General features: G+C 41.2%; 1 protein-coding gene across 15 annotated transcripts in view; it reads right to left on the bottom strand.

The window, feature by feature from the left end:
* The window catches only part of PMS1 (PMS1 homolog 1, mismatch repair system component), a 98132-nt gene that overhangs the window by 50252 nt on the left and 23627 nt on the right, over positions 1–24253 (bottom strand). For 11 of the 15 annotated variants that reach the window (XR_010591337.1, XR_010591336.1, XM_005308035.5 and 8 more), the window contains 3 exons: positions 21439–21621; positions 17494–17596; positions 7114–7277 (listed from right to left, as the gene is read on the bottom strand). Coding sequence is in view for 10 of the 15 variants with exons in the window: in XM_005308035.5 (XP_005308092.2) it covers positions 7114–7277; positions 17494–17596; positions 21439–21621 (450 nt within the window). In the remaining 5 variants the exon portion in view is untranslated. Of the gene's footprint in view, positions 1–7113; positions 7278–13463; positions 13616–17493; positions 17597–21438; positions 21622–24253 lie in introns of those variants that run through there. The other 4 variants (XR_010591340.1, XR_010591338.1, XR_010591339.1 and 1 more) reach the window with 2 other exon arrangements.

The raw sequence follows: 24253 nt of genomic DNA, 5'->3' as shown, positions 1-24253 counted from the left end.
ATGTGAAAGACTTGGCCTATGAATGAGCTCTTTGCACAGGTACGGTACATCCTTTCCCCGGTAAAAGTTGTGTTTTTTCACTCTCCTTTCATTCTTTAGCCAGTCCTAGCCTTTGGCCAAAGGCTCCCCTTCATCTGTACAGCTTTTGCCACTTAAGATCTTGTCTACACAGTGTGTTAATCCGCACCACAAGGATGTAAATTCTACAGAGCACCAGTGTGTCGCGCACTGACTAGCCTATGCGGACCCTGCTGCCAGGCCGCCCAGAGGATTCTGGGGGCCTGGGGTCTTCGGCGGTGGGGGGCCCCTGCCGCCGAAGACCCGGCATTTCGGCTGCGGGTCTCGGGCGGAAGGACTTGCCCGCCCCTCTGGGCGGCCCTGTCCTGCTGGTACACACTAAAAGTTCCTTAGTGCATGGTTAACGTGGTACTGTTTGAAGGGTCCACACTTTTACCTGGGAAAGGATGGGAAACCAGAATTTACACCTCTTTGATGCGAACTAATGCACCATGTAGACTAGCCCTCATTGTCAAGGTCCGTACTGTCAACCTTCTCTACTTCTCTTTCTCCCCCATTCCCTCAAATTCTCAACCATTGCTTTCTGTTCAGTTTCTTCTTTTAAAAAAGCAACAAAAATAACCCCCTGAAAGAGCCCAGTCCTCAGAGCTGATTTGGCTGCTCTTTGTGCCCAACAGACAGCCACAGGTGTCTCAAGCTACCTATCCACACATGCGAATGAACATGCAAACCACACATGCGAATGAACATGCAAACCACCAAAAAGACTATGGCACTTTCTGCTTTGGAACCTGAGCTCCTTCCTGATGTCTGTTTTCTTCCACAGCAGCACAAGGTATTGGCACAGCCCCACAATGCAGGATTCTAGCAACTCCTTTGAATGATTATATATAACCACTTATTTATTTAACAGGTGGTCTTAGTCATAAATCCATATACTCCATGAGAAATGTTGTTATCCCAAGCTTACCACAAAATACTTTTGAAAATACTATGTTAGAGTACACTTCTAGCACACAGTAGGACAGTAGGATCAGAATGAGGTAGACAGATCTATTGGTGTGGATTACTACAGCTTTGTGATAATGGTGTTCTTCAGCTTCTGAAGAAAGAAGACAAATAAGGTACTATTTAACAGTGCTATTGCTGTAAAAGGATAAGTATGTAGAATTGATGAAAGAAATTACAAGTTAGAATTTAAGTAAAGAATGTTGAAGTACTTATAAAAACTGGAGTGAAACTAGAAAGAAGTTAAATTTATTTATCAAACTATTTGCAGTTTGTATCTTCAAACAGATCTTAACGGTAGTAAAAATGGAGCAAAGGAAATGAATCCATACCCAGACCATTTTAACACATTAATAGTTTTAAAACAATCAGAGATACCCCTTGGTTTGTGCCAAACCTTAGTTGGCTTATGATTTTCTCAGCTCAGTAATAGCTAATGAGTGACCTCTTGTGTTGGAAAATCTCTGGGTTTCTTGGTTTTGTCTTTATTTTTATGTATTTTTTACAAAAACCAAGTGCTTGTGAAGATGAACAGCCCTAAAAAACAATGTCCTATCTCTATCCTCAAAGCAAATACAGCATATAAGTAAGAGCAATACTGGTTTATTGTCCCATATTGCCCCAAATAGTCTGCTTGAATCCTGTTATGGAGTAATTTACCTCTGAAGATGAGAAGATAATTCATTCTTCATGAGAGGCCAAGATAATTCAGTGTTGGTATCTTTCCCAAAACTGCCAGAATGGTTGATAGTTCGATAGAGAAATTTGCTCACATGGAAACAGACTGAGATTTCTATTTGAAATAAGCACCAAGCACCCACTATACCAGAAGGCCTCTTGGTCCCTACCACTTTTGGCCATAGTTCCACTATCCTGAACCATTACCAATCTACTGAACAATCTTATCCTCTAAATTTCTTTGTTTCATAATGACAGGGAATCATTTTAATCCATATTAACAATGCAGTATTCTAAAAAGACTGGGTTTGAAGGAAAATCACACACATTATTATTCAAATTATATAGTATATAAGGTAGAGATGTAGGAACCCATGAAAACGCCAATGTTGAGTATTCCCGATTCTTTACTGACAGGATCCTAGCGTTTCTCAGCAAACTGCACTATCTGCCTCTCACTTTGCTACTATCCTCTGCCCGTTGTGATAAACTCAGGACAGACAGCTGCAAGAGTGGGGTAGAAAACAGTCCCAGAAGGGTAAAAGGCCCTCCTCCCTATGAATTGAGGAGGGGTGACTACAGGTCAATCAGGTTCAGCTGAGAAGGGGTTACCAGAGATCAATTAGGATCAGCTGAGAGAGTGTTACCTGAGGTCAATTAGGATCGGCTGATTCCAACTAAGGGCATCCTGAGACCTTTTTAAACTCTTCCCTGTTGGGGGGGGGCGGTGCGGGGGGAGTCAAGCTGCCAGTAGGTGAGGAGCAGCAAGATAGCAAGCCTCACCAGGAGGGGAGGCTGCATTCCCTGCCATAAGGGAAAAAAACAATCAAAAAAGAGAGAGAAGGAGTGGACTGAGAGAAGGAGTGGCTGAGAGAAGGAGTGGACTGCCCCTGTGCAGCCAAGAGGGACTGTTTTACCCCAGGCCCACCTTGCCAAGGCTAAAAACAGCTGAGGCTGGTGAGACCGAGAAGGTGCCTTGCCACACATGGTGTCAGGGGTGGGATGCTCTGAGTGAGACTTTGTGGCGAACCATCTCAGGGCAGGGTAAATCACCCCCAACGAGAAGAAAAAGAAATGGAGGATGTAGTGAAGGCACTGGTGCAGGCCACCGCGGCCCAAAAAGAGGCTGCCAGGGTTCAGATGGCTACCCAGCAGGAGTCAGTGTGAATACAGCAGGAGACAAATCAATTACTGATGAGCCAGGTGGCCCAGGATCGAGCCACCCTGCATGAGGTTGTGAACCAGCTAAAGGCCCTGATCACCCTGATGCACGACCCCCATGGAACCCGGCCCCTGCGGGCCAGCAGCTACTTACAGAAGATGACGACGGATGACGATGTAGAGGTGTATCTCCTCACGTTCAAGAGAACGGTTCTGCGGGGGGCTTGGCCCCAAGAACAGTGGGACAGCATCTTGGTTCCTCTTCTGTGTGCGGAGGCCCATGACATGAACACAGAAGCAGCTAAATTACCCCCAGCTGAAGGCGGAGATCCTGGTGAGGTCTGGCATGATGACAGCTATAAAGGCCCAGCAATTCCACGAGTGGAAATACTGGGACAGCAAAGCACCGAGGTCCCTGATCCACCTAACTCAAAAGTGGCTGCACCCCGAGACCCATGGCCCGGAGAAAACTGTGGTAATCATAGTTTTGGACAGGCACATGAGAGCGCTACTACCGGACATACGAGGATGGGTCAGTCAAAATGATCCCTCCTCCTATGATGAGCTAGTTGCCCTCGTAGAGAGACACCTAGCAGCCCAAGAACTTTCTTGGACCACCGGAGAAGGAATGCGCCAGCATAGGAGGCACCTACTGACATTACTGCATTCTAATCCCATGAGCTTTACAGAGTCATCAAAGCTAAGACTGGATTCTGTTCTTTCTTGTCCATCAGCAAAAACTGGTTAGAAAGTTCAAATCATTTACATCTATAAAAACCCACTGCAGGCTAGTGCGAATGCAGAAGTGCTCTTGAAGACATAACAAACAGAGGTTTAAATGAGGCCTGCAGAACCTCCATTACTGATATGATGCACCAAATGGAAAGAACTGAACTGGACTCTTAGAACACAGGGTGCTTTTGCAGGGTTGGCAGCAAGAAAAAGGCTATCTTTCCACTTGTCAACTGAGCACATCTGATGTAGAAAACAATAAGCAACAACATGGAACCCACCATTCCATTTTTACAGTCAGTTTTCAGAGCAGAACAACATTTCAAGTATTGTTAAAGAAACCAAACAATTTTGGAATTATCACAAGAACCACACATCTCACATAAGTCACCAGATCGGAAAAGCATTCAGCACTGCTGGTATTTAAAATTATTATTTTGTTTTTTAAAGTGAGAGATGCCAAGACATGGTAGGAATAGTCAGCTCCCCACTCAAAAAGACAACTTTGTGCTGGAGATATCACAACAGCCAAAGAGCCAGCCCAGGGACAGAAGTCTTCTTTTGGTTAAACAATACTGCAGTTTGTTTAAAAAGGTGTTTATTTGATATCTCTTTAAAATAAGGTTTAAAATGAAGGTATTTTAGTGATGTGAGAAGTGAGAGAGAAAAATAAGAACGTTTTATAAAGGCACAATATTGTTTAAAAAGAATAAAATTAAATGAAAAAAAATTATTGTGCCCTCATGACATGCTTCTGTGTTGGGCAGTTTTCTATGATGGCTGCAATTTCACTAGCAGAGGGAAGCAGAGAGGAAAAACAGAAGAGACAACAGTACAATTAACGTGTTGGGGGGTGGAGGGGAAGGAGGAGGACTAAAGTCCAGAGACATTTTCTGCTTCAGTATCCAGAATTACAGAGGAGTACAAGAAAGAGATTCTTGATCAAGGTATCTGTGAGGATAACAGACTTTGTATTAAAACACAATGGAGAAAAACATGGCATAATTTGAGGAGAAAAGAAAGAGAAGGCAGCAAAAGAATCAAGACACGTAATAATCAGCAACTAAATCAGAATGGGATTAAAATAGACACAGAGGATAAAAGCACCCCTGTGAAGCCCTATCCTAGAAAGATACTCCATGTGTGCTATCACTCTCAATGTTCTGTCTTTAGAACTTCAGCAACACTTTTATTGTTTGTCATACCAAAGTAGTTTTTAATCTGAAGCAGAGAGCATGTGGGGAGTAGGTCCCACTAAGAAGCTGATTGTGATCCATAGCAAGAATGGAGGGTCAAGAACTTACAGTAAACAAGGTATGTTTTAAAATGACAAATGTGCTATGTCTCTTTACTCTGAATACCTGAGGTCATTCAGCACATAATTCTACAGCCTTGAATTCAGTAAGTGTTTGCAGCTTATTTTCATTCTTTTTCACAACTATTAGAGTGCCAAGAAATTGGACAGTTTAATTGTTTCAACTAGGCATAGTTATTGTTGCTCTAAATCAATGTCATCAAAGTTGTTTTTTAGAGACGGCTGAATACAATTTTCCTTTAAGGTCTGTGGACCCAGGTATAGGGTTGCCAGGTTTTCAACTGGAATGCCCCATTGAAAAGGGACCCTAGTGGTTTTGGTCAACACTGCTGACCGGGCCGTTAAAAATCCGTTTGGCTGCCTGCAGCGAGGCAGGCAGGCTGCCTGATCAGCTCCACGTGGCTTCTTGAAGCAGATGGCATCTCCCTCTGGCTCCTAGGTGCAGGGGCGGCCACGGGGACTCCACGCACTGCCCCTGCCCCGAGCACCAGCTCTACAGCGCCCAATGGCCAGGAACCCCAGCCCGGAGGCCGCTCCCGTATCCTGAACCCCTAATTTCTGGCCCCACTGCAGAGCCCGCACTCCCAGCCCAGAGCCCATACTCCCTCCCATACCCCAATCCCTTGCCCCAGCCCGGAGCCGCCTCCCATACGCCAAATGTCTCGGCCCCACTCCCCAACCCCTCCTGTAACCCAAATGCCTCATCCCCGGTCCCACCCAAGAGCCTGCACCGCCAGCGGGAGTCTTCATCCCTTTCTACACCCCAACCCCTGCTCCAGCCTGGTGAAAATGAGCGAGTAAATGAGGGTGGGGGAGTGCAGGCAATGGAGGGTGGGGGATGGAGTGAGATGGGGCGTGGCCTCATAGAAGGGGCTGGACATAGGGCGTAGCCTCAGGGAAGGGGCGGGGCAAGGCAAGGTTTGGTTTTCTGCAAATAGAAAGTCGGCAACTCTGCCTGGGTATAAGTTTGAGATTCTGCAATCCACAGCAGAACTATCATTGATCGCAATGAAAGATTTACACTAAATTGCATTTATGGAGTACCTTAACTTTTAGTTATTATTTATTCAGTATTTTATTGTCAAATACGTAAGATCACTTGTCATTTCCAGTGACAGTGTGAACATGAAAGATTTTTTTAAATATTCTAATTGATAGAAATAAAAAATTGAAATAAATGGTGCAGTGAATTGAAATAATGCTTTAACTCTCAGATTGCAACATAAGAAATTATTCAACCACCATAGAGAGAAATTTTTTTTTTTAAATGGAAAAAAAATCGCTTTGGTGGAATCTTTTTGGCCATTAGGTGTCACTCTTTACTTTCTGTGGTAGCATGGAAGTTTATGGGCCTAATTTTCCTTTCACTTACGCCAGTGTAAATCAGTAGCAGTTCCAATAAAGTTAGTTTAATAGAGTTAAACTAGTATAACTGAAAGAAGAATCAGGTCCAAAGTACCATTTCTGCAGATTTGTAGTTAATATTTCTGTTAGACTTCTCATGATTAATAAGAACTTATTAAGGTCCAAGTAGCTTTTGAATTTGTGCCATCAAGTCTGGGCATAAAATGAGCACTAGTCATAGTTGGGCCTGAATTTGCTTTCCTTACATTGATGTAAATCAGGCTTAACTGTACTGTAGTCAATGCAATTACACAGGTGCCTGCCTGGCCTGATTTCAAGTCGCTCCTGCAGTGATCTGTTATAATTCAGCCCTCAGAGACAAAACAGTACACACAAGTAGCACTAACTACATGGCCTGTTTCAATCCCAGTAAAACCAGTGGGAGCCTTTCCACTGGCTTCAATTAGCAACAGATCAGACCATTAGAAAGAAAGGTGGAGGTGTGGCTCTGCCTCTTTGTTCTATACAATAACAAGAGTGTTATCAGTGCCCAATAAATCATAGCATTGTCCAACCTATAGACACCAAATTAGGTTTTTGCGGGAGCAGAGTCCTCTTTGAAAGACTGGCACTGCCTATCTAAAACTCAAACCATCGTAAGCTAATAAATTCAGATGTAATGATGAAGTGGGGGGGTCTGAACCAACATGCAATTATAGCAAATTCCTAAAAATCAAACATCTGATGACAAAATGCAGTCACAGTAATGAAAGTCTTGATGAACTGAACAAAATCATAGTCTTTATTTTCTTTCATTTTGAATTTGAGATAGTTGGCACAAGAGAAGTCACTTTTACCTTGTTATGTGTAAAGATTATCCGTAGTTCTGGCTTTATGATGCCATATGCCATCAAAAGATCTTGGATTTTTTTTAATTCCTCCTTACATTTTTTAACTGTTGAGTAAAACTGTTTTCTTACAGGAAGATTTTTAAACAGCTTCAGTGCAGCTACAGTTGTACCTGCAAGTGGGAAATAAAAGACTGTAAAGCTAACATGAAAAGTGTAGGACTGGTTGAGTGTAAAGAAAATAAAAACCCTCACTTGTGCTGAAAGAGACTATTCTTCCATATAGGTGCATGCACATAATTCTTATTAACATTAATTAGAATCATACGTGCATGAAGAGAAGGACATACTGCTACATTAGCATTCCCCTCCACAGCAAGCTGACTGCTAGATTTCACAGCTGTGCAAGCTGATCATGTCCTTCAACTGGAGCTATGCTCAAGCTACTTGACACCTAGATTACACATTTTTTCCATTTCTGGCGAGCCACGAGGATTTACTGAATTAATCTTCCTTTACGTTTTGATTTTTCTAGTTTCATCCATATCTCTTTCTCTGGTATTAGTAGACACCAATAAACTGAAGTTAAAATTTCATCTACAGTACATCTGCTCTAGTGCAGACCCACTAAGCTCTCGCCATATGTCTAATCATAGCCTCTTCTAATTCTGTAGCAAACTTTTCTACATCTTTCCCTAGCATCTGCCTATAATATACCTAAAATGAAAAGCAATCCCACAGATTTTTTTCTTGAAGCAAAAACCCACCATCTGAAAGTCAGCAATAAAATATACAAGTTAATAGTCAAATTCACCTATATAAGAAAAAAAAAATCTTATTAATTAACTATAAACAAAAGGAAAAATGCAGCACTGCATATCATTAAAGTTCTAATGGAAAGCCTGCATAATTATATTTGCCACTGAATTAACAGTAATACATATGAAATCAACAGTATAAAATCCAGATAATAAAAGTCACAATTTATAAAGAGGCAAATTTGCTATATTATTTAATTATGAGGATATTTATATATTAACATCAGGTCATGATAATTATCTCTCATATTTAACAGGATGCCACAAGGAAGGCTTTTTATACCTGAACCAAATACAGAATTAAAAATGTACTAAAATTAAGAGGTATTAAAAATCCCTGTCTTTGAAAAACAGCAAACAATTTAAAATATTAACAGGCAAACTGAAGGAGGCACTATCATATTTTACAAGAAAATTCTTAAGATTTAACTGTGCTGCTCTCTCAATTTAGCACACTCTATTTAAGCCCTGATTAAATTCCAGTCCTGCAATATGCTTCTTGCTATATTTTATACCAACTTAAAGAGTCAGCGATTTAGAGCTGTAATATAAAAATATGTGGTTTTGATTGTGGTGTGATGAAGTTTTCTTTCTTATAAACTGACTTTTACAGATCAGGTCTTAAATCAAACTAAAAGCTCTTTCAACATGTGGTCAATCTAACTTGCATTTCTGAGTTACACAACAGACCAGAACATTCCACGTTATGTGTCTAGGAGGGTAGGGGAAAAGGTTGTAACCCCATTATAACACTTTAATGTAAGTATTATTCTCTGTTACCAGGTAAATTTACTCAAGTACCACTATTTTTTTAACCGCATGCTAATAATTTTTATTATTTGTACCGGGGTAATGCCTAGATGCCAGAACACTGTATTAAGATGGTCCCTGCTTACATAGTTTATGTACAGTGTATATTAACTGACAAGGAGGGCTATTGGCCTACCCAATCCAATCAAGTATAATTAAAAAAATTAGCCTGTAAGAGGTATATAATTTTATCTTACATTAAAAATGTACTTAAATGAAAACTGAAGTACTCATATTTCAGCAGCAGTCAATCATTCAACAGCTCTGGTAAATATAAAGTCCAAGACAATACAGCTCTTATCTAAAGTTTGACTTCAGTGGACTTTAGATCATAGATTATAAGGCCGGAAGGCACCACTGTGATCATCTAGTCTGGCCTCCTGCATAATACAGGCCACAGAATTTCCCTGATACCTGTTTAAACTAGAACATATTTTTTAGAAAAACATCCAATCTTGATTTAAAAATTGCCAATGATAGAGACTCCACCATAATCTTTGGTAAACTGATTCAATGGTCAACTACCCTCTCTGTTAAAAATTTACATCTTATTTCCAGTCTGATTTTGTCTAGTTTCAGCTTCTAGCCAGATCTTGTTATACCTTTGTCTGCTAGATTTAAGAGCCCATTATCAATTTTTTGTAACAAATTGTTTGCTTGTGCCCAGCTTACCAGGTGATCCAGATCACTATCAATAACCTGTCCCCTTCAGTATTTACAACTCCCACAGTTTTTAGGTCATCTTCAAACTTTATCATAATGATTTTAGGTTTTCCTGCAGGTCATTGATAAAAATGTTAAATAACGTAGGGCCAAGAACCAAATCCTGCTGGATGCCACTAGAAACATACCTGCTCATTGATGATTCCCTATTTACAAGTACATTTTGAGACCTGTCAGGTAGCCAGTTTTCAATCTATTTAATATGTGCCATGTTAATTTTGTATTGTTCTAGTTTTATAAACAATTTAATTGCGGTATCAAGTCAAATGCCTTACTGAAATCTAAGTATATTACATCAAACATTATCTCATCAAAACCCAATATTGTTACTTTTGCAGGATCTATTTTTCCACAAACCCTTGTTGATTGGCATTAATTACATTACCCTATTTTAATTCTTTATTACTCAAGTCTCTTATCAGCTGCTTCATTATCTTGCCTGGGATCAATGTCATACTGACAGGTCTGTAATTATCTGGGTTGTCCCATTTACTCTTTTTAATACTGACACAACACATTAGCTTTCTTCCAGTCCTCTGGAAGTTCCGCAATGTTCCAAGACTTATTGAAAATCAACACTAATGGTACAGCAAGCTCCTAGGCCAGCTCTTTTAAAACTCTTGAATGCAAGTTAGCCCTACCTGCTAATTTAAAAGTGTCTGACTTTAGAAGCTTTAGTTTAACATCCTCCTGAGTTATTGGAATGGAAAGTGTTTCATCATCACCATCATAGGATATGACATCATCATATTTTTTCCCTCAAACACAGAACAGAAATATTTAGGAAACACTTTTGCCTTTTCTGCACTATCACTGACAATTTTACCATTTCCATCTAGTTATGGACTAACGCCATTATGATTTTTGTTATTATCAACTGCCCCTTTCTTCCATGTGTTTATGGTAAAGTGTTTTTAAACAATTCCCATTTACTATTCACATTTTTCTGTTTAAATTCTTTCTCCCAACTGACATTGTCTCATAACCAAGTGTGTGTGTGTGTGTGTGTGTGTGTGCGCGCATGTGTATAAATACACACACACACACACAATTTTATTTTTGTATATATAATAATGGTTTGGACTTTATGGACTGTTTCCATATAACAAATGTGATCAAGTCGTGATCAAATGTACCTAAGCTACCACCAATTTTTAGTTCTGCGATCAGTTCTTCTTTATTTGTCAAGACAAAGTCTAATACAGAATTTCCCTGTGTTGGATGCAACACCTTCTGAGTTAGGAAATTGTCATCTACAGATCTAGACAATGACAATAAAAAAGCACTTAGTGCCCCACTACAACTGCCTCAGCAAAAGTGAATTGGTGTGGTAAAGAAAAGGGAGGTTCTTCCTTCTCTATCACTCCTGTGCAGGAGGCAGCCAGAATCCTGCAGCTGTGAGAGTGCAAGGATGTGGTGAGGCTATTAGCATTTCTGGCAGTGCAATGGATGTTGGGGGGAGAATGGCTATTGCTCTACTTCACCCTACACGTAAGCTGCATCACGAGGCCATTGCTGAGGGTACAGCAGACTGCTTGCTACACAATTAGGTAAAAGTGCAAAGGCTGCTAGAGAACACACTCACCTCAACATGGCAGGAAGCATCATGCCTGATCTTGGTCCTGCAGGCATACATACTGCTTCCACCCATCACTTCTCACATGGTGTGGCAAATTCTACCTTCCTCACCCAAGAATTTCCCTAAGTCTCTGAACATTAATTTGGCCCTAGAATTTTATTCATTTATACAGCAAATCTGCCTGGGCCTAGAGCACTCCTGCATTTTAAAGAGCAATTAGAATATTTTATATCCTTTATTTCAGCTCTGCCAGCTCAAAGAAATGAGTCAGAGAAGTAGCAACCTATTCATAATTACCACCCAAGATCTATTATTTCTAAAGATAACGACAAGTTCTCAGTTTAATAATGAACGTAAGACTATAAAGTTTATAACTGTTAAGGGTAGCCACTCAGCCTTTAAATGCTGCAGAGACCCTCCTGCATCTGATGGAGAGAAACAAAATAATCCCAGAGAAACAAAATAATCATGTTACATTTGCCTCATTTGTTTGGTCACAATACACCAATTGATTCAACTACATCAGAGGTTCTCAAACTGTGGTCCGTGGACAACGGTGGTCCGCAAGCTCCATTCTGGTGATCCGCGGATAGTTCACTCTAAGGTGCGTGCCTGGGCGGCCGCACACAAGAGAATGAAGGGTCACCCACGTAATTAATGGAGCCGCACAGGCGCGGCTCCACTAATTAGGTGCCTGGACCCTGGAGAAGACGCACATGTAAGGTGAGGTGGTGGCCTTGGGGAGAATAGGGGTTAGATGGGAGGGGGTAGCGGGGTGAGAAGAGGGGGTGGGGGGAATTTGGGATGTGCAGGGCTGCGGTGGCCAGAGAAAGAGGCAACTTTCCCCAACTCCAGGGCTGCGGCTGCCGGGGAGAGAGAGCTCTCCATCCCAGCCCCAGCTCGGGGGCTGCTGCAGTGACGGAGAGAGGGCACATCCATGTGGCTTGAAAGTCATAAACTGAGTATCATAAGACTAGAGAATTTCTTTTCACTCCCTCCTTCAACCATACCTTATTCTAATAATTTATATTAGAGTGACACCTGGAAGCTCCCACCATATAAAAGACACCCCAAACACCTCATTTAGAGAAGGTGCAACGGGTGGGTGTAACAAACAAAAACCAGAGGGCATGAGGAATGAGAAAAGTAACAAGAATGTGTGTTTACAGACAGGACTGGCTCCAGGGTTTTTGCCGCCCCAAGCGGTGGGGAAAAAAAGAAGCGATCGCAATCGCGATCGGCAGCACTCCAGCGGCAGCTCCACCGCGCCACTTTCTTCTTTGGCAGGAATTCGGCAGCAGGTGCTTCCCTCCGAGAGGGACCCGCTGCCAAATTGCCACCAAACAGCCCGACGTGCCGCCCCTTCCCCTTGGCCGCCCCAAGCACCTGCTTGCTGGGCTGGTGCCTGGAGCCGCCCGTTTACAGAGGGCAAATAAATAAGATAAATGTCAGTGTTCTATAATGGCCCCATACCTAATCATTACCTGTTGGTAATTTCCTCTAAAGGCATCACAATAGAAGTAGGTCTTGAGGAGACAAGAGTACCGGGTATCTGATATACAGATTAGTTAGAGAACATTCTTCCCCAGTCATCTTTATGATGAAACAAAGATTGAAAATACTGTTGGAGAAGCAGACAGAAAGAGTGGTGGAGGCTGGTATTGTTGATGGAGGGCAGGAGGCAAAATGATAAGATACAAGAGCAAATAAGTAAGGAGGGTAAGTTGCGGCGGGCTTCCAAGGCAAGAATCACAAGCTCGTATTTTGAACCAATGGAGAAAGGGATGCGAAGGGAGGAACTTCAAATTGCGTGATAAGACTAAGAATGACAGGCAGTAAGATAATCTTAGCAGAAGTGTTCCGAATGGACTTGAGGGGAGAGAGGGAGGAAGATCAGGACAGAAGAGCCTACCACAGTCAAGTCAGGAAACAATACACTGGACAGACATGGGAGTTCATTTTAAAAACTGAAGATGTGAAATGTGGGAGTCAAAGCTAGGGAATCAAAATTCACATGGGAACTAAGAACAGCACTTCTATGTGCCTAAAAATTGAAAAGTGGACCCAAAATATACATTTACTGCTAGAAAAGTTACCCTTTTACCTTGCTCCTCCCACGTTCTCTATCATCCCCCTGGTTTTTTAAAAAAATGTTCTCAATGACACAATGCAAAACATGTTTGTGATCTAAAAGGCCCAAATCCAGCACCACTAGAGTCAATGCAAGTTTTGCCATTGACTTAATTGGGAACAGGGTCAGACTGATGCAGAAAAACAAAGTGATGTGGAATGTTTTTATTTGAAGAGAGATGCAAAAGAAGTCTCGACTAGCACATTTTTATTAGGTTTCAGTAGTAAGCCCTATCCTGTCTGATTTCTCTGGGATGCCAGTTTAGTCATCCAGTTTAGCCTCGCACTGCTTGCTTTTGCTCTTCTTACAAAGGCCTCTAGAGTTTTCTGCACTGACATGCCAACATTAATAAAATTAAAATGCAGTAACTTCTGTAGTGTCTTTGTAATGTGGAATTTGGAGCTCATACCATATAAATGCAGACATCCTGTTGTGCCATATCAAGTGTACCTGTAAAGCAACAATCCTTTATGATATCACACAATCTCTTGTGCCTTCTTAATACAACATAATTGTTTTCTCATTGCAAGGGCAGCAGAATTCTAGGACTTTCCAGGAACCCCAGCTTGACTGCCCAACCTTTCTTTTGATAATTAGCTTTACTGAAAAGTTGGTGCACAGTATGTGAGAGATAAAACATGAATTACAGACAATAAGGACATAAGCACCAGAGAAATATCTTTTAGCACTAAAGAACTTTGTAAATATTTAAAATGTTTTGCTTTAAAACCACATTACACAGTGCAATACAATTATCCTTGTCTGGCTATCAATAAGATGATAGATTATTGAACATTATTACAAGACAACAAAGGGAAGAAGTTGTACGCAGTCTGTGTATCTGTGTAATTTGTTGGTAGAAACTTGTAGAGTTGACCTGTTCGAAGCAAAGGGAAGTAAACTCTCCAATTAGCTTTTGTTTTAGGAATTGATCCTCCAATCCAAAACCAGATAGGAGTAGTAAACAGCAAATCTCTCTCTGCTGGAGTGCAATTTAGGCTGGAATTGATGTGCAAGATAATCTACATATTCTGTACAAAACAAGGACAAAGGTCTACTGTGAAAAAGAAGGGAGAAAGGAGGTGGCTAGTGGAGGGTGCTGTCAGTGCATCAGATAATTCATGCTTGTGTGTGTTTTACTACTCCTCAAGAAGAAAGAATGTGAGATAGAAAAACATGGCTCTTGTACTACTGAATGCACCTTTTCCGTATTCAGACAATATATAACTCATTCATTGGCCTCAATCTCAGCCATGTATGGGCACCTGTTTATGGCTAAGAGGAGATCAGGAGTTCTCCAGTACCCTGAGAACTTCCAAAACTTTGGGATTTAGAAAATAACTGTGATTATGCCTTTGAGTACGTTATCTAGCTTTTCAAATCATAAACAATTTAGCACAGCAAACACAGGAAAAACATGGGCTGACGTTCAGCTGAACTGAACTGCTTAACAATGCAGAGACGTTTCTGTGATAACTTGTTGGCTCTGTAAAAGACCTCTTTTCTCTTCCAGATGCAACTGGATTTTTTTCTGCTGGAGATGGGGGAAAATCCCTTGTTCACTTCTCATCAGAGTCTGGAGAGATTTGTTTGTTTGTTCCTTGTGTGGGGCTGTGGGAGACTTTTCTGTTCTCATTACTGGAGTCCTCAGAGATTTGTCTGCTTGTTTATATGCTGAGGCTGTAGGACACTCCTTGATTTGATTCTTGCAGGACTTTTGTGAGATTTACTAGTTTGCCTGCTCTCCTTTTGAGAATTATATATGTTCTGAGGTTGTGAGAGACTTTCCTGCCTATACAATAATACTTTCCACATATATAGCACTTTTCATTCTTAGATCTCAAGGCGCTTTACAAAAGGTGGATATTATTACATATTTTACAGGTGGGGAAAACTTAAGGTACAACTTTGCAAAAATGTCCATGCTTTTGGGAATTTATCTCAAGTCACCTAGGGCCTGATTTCCAGAGGTTCTGAGAAGCAGCTGCTCCTCACTGACTTCAGTTGTAGTTGTGGATGCTCTGCTATTCTGAAAAGCAGGCCCACGTTGTTTCAAAATAAGACACCCAGAGTTCTAGACACCTAAAATTACCGAACTTTTAAAAAAATTTAGACATAAGTGATGAAGTCACTCTGTTCTTCTGATTTACAACCCTGTGTTTGTTCCATAGCTTTCCATTGCTGGAGTAGTGGGACAGACTCTGGCTTGCTGCTACACCATCCAGACCATTAAAAGCTTTTTTAAAAAAGAACAATTTAGCCATGGCAGAGAAGAGACTTGTGGGAACTGTGTGCCTTGTGCCCAGTAGTATCACCTGCCAGAGACCCTTCACAGGATTACCTTAACAGAATTTCCCAAATACAGTGTTGATGGCTATTAATGTTGTAAAAGAGAGATCTGGGGTTCAAAGCTTTCATCCCATATGTTTAAAAAAGTTACAAGGCTAGGAAATAAAGGAAATCTTTGGTTCAAGTATGCACAATACATTGTGAACTAACAACACAGCATGTCTTCACAAGACTGAACATTTTCCCACATGCAAAGAAAAAGCACTTGGAAGACTAGGTATATGCAACAGCACCACTTGGTGACAACTGCCATAACAACAGGAATATAAAAAGGAACCTGGAAAGTTAAAGATGGTAACTGGTGTTTGAGATCTCACTGAGTCACTTCTTAAAACCAAGCACCAGACTCTAATCTCTGTTTTACACCAGCATAAGAGATCAGAATCTGATTTTACATCTCAGTCATTATTACACAGAGACAGTTGCTCACATCTCAGCCAAGTACTCTGGCCCCAGCAGGACTAACAATGAAGAGCTACAAGAAAGCTGTGTGTAGAGGCAGTGGTGGTTGGAGAGACAACTGAGCGAGCAATCAGAGTTTGCTCTCTGCCTGGGTCTCAGATTAGAATCAGTTCTTGAGGCAGAATTGCTCTCTCTGAGCCTGTCATTTGGTGTTGGGCTAAGGTTCCTGAATACCATTTGACCACTTCTGCTACCAGAGGGGTGTATGTGCATGAATAAAACAAACTACACTTAGCATATAGTTAGTCTCCTTGTCACAGATTTCCCCCCACCACCACCAAGATGCCAACTTGAAAGGCCCTGGACATCTGATATTGCTTGGTAGACTGGCAGTGTTGGTGTCAGAACAGGGCACTGGTATTGGAGGAAGGGACAACACTACTCCTCTATGGCTTATACTTCTTAATGATTCTCCTTAGTCTGAAATTCTCACTGCAAAACAGCATTTTTTAAAATGGAGATTTATGAATTGTTGACTCAGTTCTTGTGGACATCTCAGAAATTAGTGCCGAATGTTACCTCTTATTGAATGCTATCTGTTGCTCTCTGCTATATGGCAGAAAAGAGAGCAAACACATGCTACTGGTGTGGAAATGAGACCACAAAGCTGTGCAGAGAGGGAAAGCAGCTATGCAGCACGCTCTCCCGCTTCCTCCATTGCATAGCTGGCAACCACTCTATGCTGAAAACATGCCATTTGAACACCTCATGAAAATCAGAGGCACAGAGTCATATTAGCCACTCTGCACAGTATGGTAACAGGGAAAAACGTGTAATGTTCATAACAAATATATAGGCAAGTTAATATTGAGTAGGTCAACATGAGCTCTCACTGTGCAACACAACAGTGAAGAGACCACCTCTCAGTGCTTAATTTGTAATGAATGAGGTGCCGGGGCTCAAGCAATTTTTCTACTTTCATAACTGACATGGCAAGCCCGAGGTGCCAGGGCTATGAACTGCCAAACCTAGAGGGGCCAGGACTCAACACCTGGCAAGTCCCCGCACAATTTAAGCACTGCCACCTCCATACCATGGCTGTGTTGAAAGCCACTGGCAACATGGAATGTGAGCCTACCATTTTACCAGTGACTGGCGGTTCTGGGACATCTACAGAAGGATTTTACTGGTCTATGTGGACACTGAAGGCCATGCACCCTCTATTCTATTTAGGTCTTGCACTCTCTTGCACTCTCTATTCACTGTGGTATCTAAGTGCTTCTATCCTCTTTTTATACTACGACCCTCCCAGCCCTACTGATTTGCTTTTCAGCTCACAGAACCCTATAGATCTTCTCAAATCCCCAGGTTTTCCCTTCTATTGGTTTTTGCAAAGAAAGCGGTGATATGGCACTTAGAGATTATCATTTAGAAGTGAGGCACCTGTAAGTATTTTACTTTAGTTTGGTTTCTGCAGGGGTCGGTATCAGAGTAGGATATAGGGGCTAAAAACTTCCAAATCTGACCAATTGTTCTTATAAGGAGAAACACAAAGCATCACAATAAGCATACCTTACCTTGCCCAAGATGAGAAGGCTTCTGAGAAGTTACATGCCCACTGCTATCCAAGATGTACTGGGTGCTAAAATCATCAGCAGCTGTCTTTGTTGTGATCGAAACCTGGAAATAAAGAACCTCAAGTCAATCAAGGATTTCAAAAGTTCAAAGTGGTCTGAAGACACGAGATATGTTCTGAGATGATTCTCAGCATCAAGTTACTTTAACAAAAAAGAACAAAAATAATTTTATAAAAGTCTGTTTTTTCTTCCATGAACATCATCTCAGCTGGGGGACTATGGGTAGCTCCAGGATTCTTGGCTGGGCTTGAACCTATGTTGTCCAGGTTTCCTGTCCAGCCCAGTCAGGATCCCTGAAACTTTCCAAGACCTTTCAAGGGTGGCTGGTTCACACCCAAAGTTTGGACACTCTGATGCTAATCCTGCCTGTTAGGCCTCCCCTCTGACCCACAGGCTACTTCACCCTATGTGCCCTTCAGGCCATATAATTCTTATAAGTCTCAGAAGCCATATAATTCTTCATCAGCTGAACTGTCTCGGAGAGTGTCTTGTCTCAGTGCCTCAGTATGCCATATCTTCCTGCAACGGGGGGGCAGGGATAGCTCAGTGGTTTGAGCATTGGCCTACTAAACCCAGGGTTGTGAGTTCAATCCTTGAGGGGGCCACTTGGGGATCTGGGGCAAAATCAGTACTTGGTCTTGCTAGTGAAGGCAGGGGGCTGGACTCGATGACCTTTCAAGGTCCCTTCCAGTTCTAGGAGATGAGATATCTCCATTAATTATTATGAATTATTATTTATCTGCACAAACTGTTCTACCAATGTACGTTCAGTGATCTGAACGCTGGTCCAGGTTTCCAGCTTCAGCCACCTCCAGCATAGCTCCCTCAATTACTGGGCAATCACACATGGTGAGGCTTTTGGGAGATACTTTACCTTCCAGAACTACAGGTCAGCTGCTCTCCTCCACTGCTCTGTAAACCACCATTGCCACCCATTTGAAGGTCACAAGGAAGCCCTCTGGATCATCCTCTGGGCCCATCTTAGTGAGTTGCACAAGCACGGCTGTTGTTCCCATGAGCCCCAGAGAGGAATACTCCATTCCCTTCCCCACCCTGGCTCCAAACTGTTGCACTGGGGTCACAACTTGTTGAACCAACTGTTGCTCCTGCTCCTAACCACCTTGCTCATGGACCAGTTGCTGCTGTTAGGCTGTCATCTGTTGCGGGAACTGTTGCTGTTGGTTCTCAGCCATCTATTTCAACAATCACTCCAGGTACATGTTGTCCCCGGCAAGACAAACTCCTGCTTCCCACCTTGGTATACTTGACAATCCAGGTCACTCAAATCTCCCGCTTCTGCAAGGTTAGATCACGCCCACATTCTCCACCATATGTGACCATGCTCTTCAGGGTCAAAGAAACTACAGGGCAGACTTGAGTAGGGTGCAAAAGTCCTTACTGAAGTAGTTCCCCACACCATCCTAGGCAGGGGTTCCCCACAACAGTCTCCTTAAGCCCTGCACGTCTGTTCAAAACAGTACAGATAGTCCAAAAGTCCTTCTTGTAGTAAAACAAAGAAATAGTCCTAAAAATAAACTCCACATTCTTGTGCCAGGCCTACCTTCCTCTGGAGGACTCTGGCAGTCTGTGGTCTCTACAGAGGTTCTAGGTAAGTCCTTTCCTCAGGGAGCAAAGGATGGGAGGTCTGTTCTCCGCTCTCATCAGCCCACTACTGAGTTATTCTCTTCCAGTTTAACTGCCCATTCATTTCCTTACAGAGAGTGCAAGAGTAGTGGACCAGGGCTGGGCAAGCTGATAGCAGCTCATTAACCCTTTCTGGCTTAGTGAGGGGCTGGTGTACCCCACCACACTTACATGTGACACTCCTGGTCATACATCCCAGAAGGACATCTGCCTTTTTCACAACTGCATCACATTGTTGGCTCATGTTCAATTTGTCATTCATTATACACCCCCCCCCCCAATCCTTTTCTGCAGTACTACTGCCTAGCCACTTATTCCCCTTTTCATAGTTGTGCATTTGCTTTTTCCTCCTAAATTTTGCACATAAATTTCATCTTGTTGTTTTCAAGACCAATTCGCCAATGTATAGAGGTAATTTGGAATTCTAATCCTGTCCTTCAAAGATCTTGCAACCCTCTCAGTGTCATCCACAAATTTTATAAACATACTTTCCATCATCCAACTCATTAGTGAAAATTCTGAATAGAATCATACAAAGAACAAACCTCTGTGGGACCCCACTTGATATGTCCTCCCAGCTTAATAGCAAATCATCGATAACCACTCTGAGTACAGTCTTTCAACCAGTTATGCACCCACTTTATAGTAATTTAATCTAGACTATATTTCCCTTATTTGCTTATGAGAATGTCATGTGGGACTATGTCAAAAGCCTTACCAAAGTCTAGATATATCACATCTCCTCCTTCCCCCCATTCATTAGGTTGGTTACCCTGTCAAAAGAGGAAATTAGATTGGTTTCACATGATCTGTTCTTGAAAAATCCATGCTGGCTATGATTTATCACCTTATCTTCTACGTTTAATAATTTGTTCCAGTATTTTTCGGCGTATTGAAGTTAGGCTGACTGGCCTATATTCCTGGATCCTCCTTTTTCCACTTAGGTTTGCCCTTCTTCAGTCCTCTGGGACTTCACACGTCCTCCATGAGTTCTCAAAGATAATTGCTAATGGTTAACTACAGGCAGCAAATTAGGTAGGCAGACTGCAATTACAAACATCACTAGTATTTAAGTAATGTAATTACTGATGCTGAGACCAGTACTTAAGACACTAGTGTCAACTCTGCTCTCTTGTGAAATGTACAATGGGGCTTTTTAATGCCCAAAGCAGACGACATCTTGGTTTGACATCTCATTTGAAAGACAGCACCTACAGCAGCATAATGCCCCGCATCACCAGGCTAGATCATTGGTTCAGTGTCTACTCAGAAGGGGACCATAATCCAGCTAAACAGCAGCACTTTCTGAAGCATCTGGGCTTTCTTTGGGAATTTTCCATCCAAATTCTGAACTTAAGTTTCTAGTGTGATCAAGGCCAAGGCTCCATGGGCGCATACACTCCCACACTCAACCCTCATTCTTATAGTCCGTTGTTTCTGTGAAAAGTAACTGTCATGGGAGGTCATGATCGTCCTGTGGCTAGTTTGAGCCTATCCCACAGAGACTTTTGAAGGTAGAGATGGAAAACTTGAACTTGACTCAGTATTCAGGTGGAAAGAAAGTGCACAGAAGAGCAATTGGACAATGTGCTCTCAACTGCTTAGTAGACTGGTTGTTATATTTTGAAAACAGAGCTTTTTTGTGGTAAGCAGTTTCATTCCTAGATAGTAGTGCTCTGCAGTGCTCAGTTGTACTGGCCACAAATACATGGATCATTGTGATCAGGTGAGAATGTAGGTTCCTGGCCATTTAAAGGTGAAACAGGGTGTTTTTGCAGCCATAGATATTTGAATAGCCAGGAACAATGAGGAGTCCAAGCAGGCCTCACAACTGCAGGTCACATTGATAATTTAAAGGCAACTGATGTAAGAACAGCGAGATTGAATGATGAGTGAGAGAATTCTGGAGAGCCTCAGTACATTGGAATCAAAGGAAAGGATCAGGGCAAGTGCAAATAGTTGCCTCCCCAATTGAGGGAAGAAAGTGAAACACTACCAACTACTAAACTGATCTGATAAGGAGTCAATGACTGATCCCAAAGTGAATTCAAAATGAGCAAGCTTTGCAGCTCTGTGGCTTCACTGGAGCGGAAGAACCATCAGAGAGGGATCAAACTTTCCAAATTCTACATTTAAAAATAAAAGCCAGCATTCTACTGTGAGGTTGTGGGCACAACCGTAAGTCCTCGAATTTATATTTTGTAATTGTTTAAGAGAGCAAGAAAGTCTGACACATCTCACCTCAGATATGCAGCAAATTGATCCCAAGGCTTCACCACGAAAACCATAGGTTGTCAAGTTTTCAAGATCCTCAGGACAGCTTATTTTTGAGGTATAATGCTTAACTGCCATAACTGGAACATCAGCAGCTTTGATGCCATCACCATTGTCTCGCACCTCTATCTTATCAAACCCATAATTTTCCTAAAAAGAGTAATAATATCATCAATCACAAAAATACATCTCAAATGCAAAATTAGATACTATATACAATGGTTAATCCACATGTATTGAAGTAGTTAAGGGTCCAGTCCTTTAGTCCTCAAAATAGGCAAAATTCTGACATTTCCATGTGGGAAGACTGCAGCACATATGTGCACATAACTTGTCTATAGAAACATGTATAGAGCAAAAATGAAACAGTTAAGTAATTTTATGCTGTTCCAAAACAAGTAATGTATTAAACTATGTAGTTCTGAGGAACCACTACTATTACAGTATGGGCTAACACACTAAAAGGTATTTCAAAATCTAGCTCATGACTTTATAAAATATAAACTGAGAAAAAGATCAGTAGCTGGAATGTTAAAGATGGTTCATTCTTGTTTCATCTTCCCTCCCTTTTACAAAGGGAAATGCATGTTTTGTTAATGTATTCCACTTTATCTAATCATCACAGGCTAGATTCTGCACATACTAAAGTAACTGGGACCCATGTTACCAAATCTGTAAGAAGGACCTACAAGGATTTTTTTAAATGACATCTGTGTATTTTTTTGGTTCTTTATGAGATATAGAGATGGTCTGGATGTTGGGGTGGGAGGGTACGGAAAGTAAAAAAAGGAAAGTTTTTGTTTTGCTCATTTCTTCACCTTAGAGATGTCAAGAATATGAAGCCAGCTCTCCCTCTGCTTTTAATGGAGGACTTATGAGAGGTATCTGTGATATTTACTATAACCTCTGGCAACCTTAATTGAAAGGGGCAAGGATGTTGAATCTTGAACAAAAGCTTGCTTTATTCAAAACATTAATCATGGGATTTAAATTGTTGTTAATAAAAACAAAACACCAACAATCTGACTACAAATCCGTACTCCTCTCATTGTTCAACTTTCACACTCTTTGCTTTTATGAGATTACCATTTCACTAGTTCTCCAGTCATCACAGAGTAGTCCATCTTACACCAAACCTGGTGTTCTGTGTAAGTGACCAGAGGAGCGGGGGTGGGGACTTAAAATTTCAGGCTTTCTTTATAAATCAGAAAGAAGCAAATGTTTTTTTCCCTTTGTAGGTTACCTTTAATGTAAAAAATAATAATTTTTTTTAAAGAATGAACAGTGGATCGTGCTGTACAATTTTTTGTCAAAATGATGCCTTAAATACACTCAAACAAGTCTACTGTGATAGATTCAAAAGACTTGTTAATTATCCCTCTAAAAGGCAGATGGCCCTTCAAACAAACAGGACTGAACATCATGATTCATCTTATTGATACATTATATATAGTTTTCTAGCTGGGAGAAGTTTTTCCACTATTTTAATTTTGAGATGACAAATGTTAATATCTAACAAAAATTAATATTAAAAAGGTGCAGGTCTAAAATCATAAATAACTAAATCAAGATGACTAAATTAAAGAAGGCACTTAAATGAGAGGAACCACGTGACTCAGGGGCGTAATAAAGTTTTGCTGTTTGCTGTACTGTAATTCGGATATATCAAAACAAATGTTATAATGCAGGTTACTCAAACCACAAGCAAGGAGATTCACAACCACAGAACTACAGGATTCTAAATCAACCTGTTTCTCCCATTTATTGAATGGCTCTCTGAACAGATTATGATCTAACATACAATATGTGCTGCAGTACACAGCACAACAGGGTGAGTTAAAACTAGTGTGATAATTTTAAAAGAAATCAGCACTGATAAGCTACAATATCTTGGATCAGCAGTTCCCATACTGACCACGTGGTCCACAGAACAAAATTGCCTGTGATCTGCGAAAGCTAACTGGCTGAACAGTACTGATTTTCCCCCTGGTTTCCAGGTGCTAAAATGTACTGAAGACATTTCTAGCACTACTTTTCTATGTCAACAATTGCCATAAGTGCCACTGGGATGTTATGTAATCCTAAAATGGGAGGGAAGGTGTCCAAAAAACAATCTCTTTATTGAGATATGTCTGCACTAAGGAACAATTTAAGAACCCCTGAATTAGACTAAGCTTATTATATAATTATATCTCTAAAAACAAATGGGCACATCAGGTTTCAGAATCGCTGTTTCCATATGGTGAATGGTGCTGGTGCTTTCTCCTAGTGAGAACTGATATTTTTGCCAATAATTCAGTTAGTCTGGATCTCCTACTACAATGCTAACTGAGAAACAGGAAATGCAATGCACCACTGGAAAGAATGGGAAAGAGAGAGTGACAAAGCTTCAAAGTTGCTTTAATCCAAGTGCTACTCTTTAAACATATATGTGGCTAATTTAATAATGGTGGCTTAATCACTTTAAAATTAAACAGTTTTTAAGACAGCCATTACCTTACTATAACTGTAATTCCGTATCATTCTCATGCTTCCCCATTGTGAGCAACATTATCTGTCTGATTTACATTAATTCTTTTTTGTTATATCTGACACACCGTAACCTGTGTATCCTGGTTTCCATTTCTTTGTAATTAGAATAATATAATACTACTACTTTATAGTTCGATACCACCTTCATTAGAAGACATCAAAGAGCTGCACAAGCATTAATTTGTTAAATCTCCTCCTGAAGTAGCTAACTTTTAATACTACTGCTTCAGTTTGTCCATCTATAAAGTAA

This window comes from Chrysemys picta, chromosome 11 (genome assembly GCF_011386835.1).
Source record: "Chrysemys picta bellii isolate R12L10 chromosome 11, ASM1138683v2, whole genome shotgun sequence".
Taxonomy (NCBI): domain Eukaryota; kingdom Metazoa; phylum Chordata; order Testudines; family Emydidae; genus Chrysemys; species Chrysemys picta.
The sequence above is the reverse complement of the archived record's forward strand: the minus strand, read 5'-3'. Positions and strand labels throughout refer to the sequence as shown.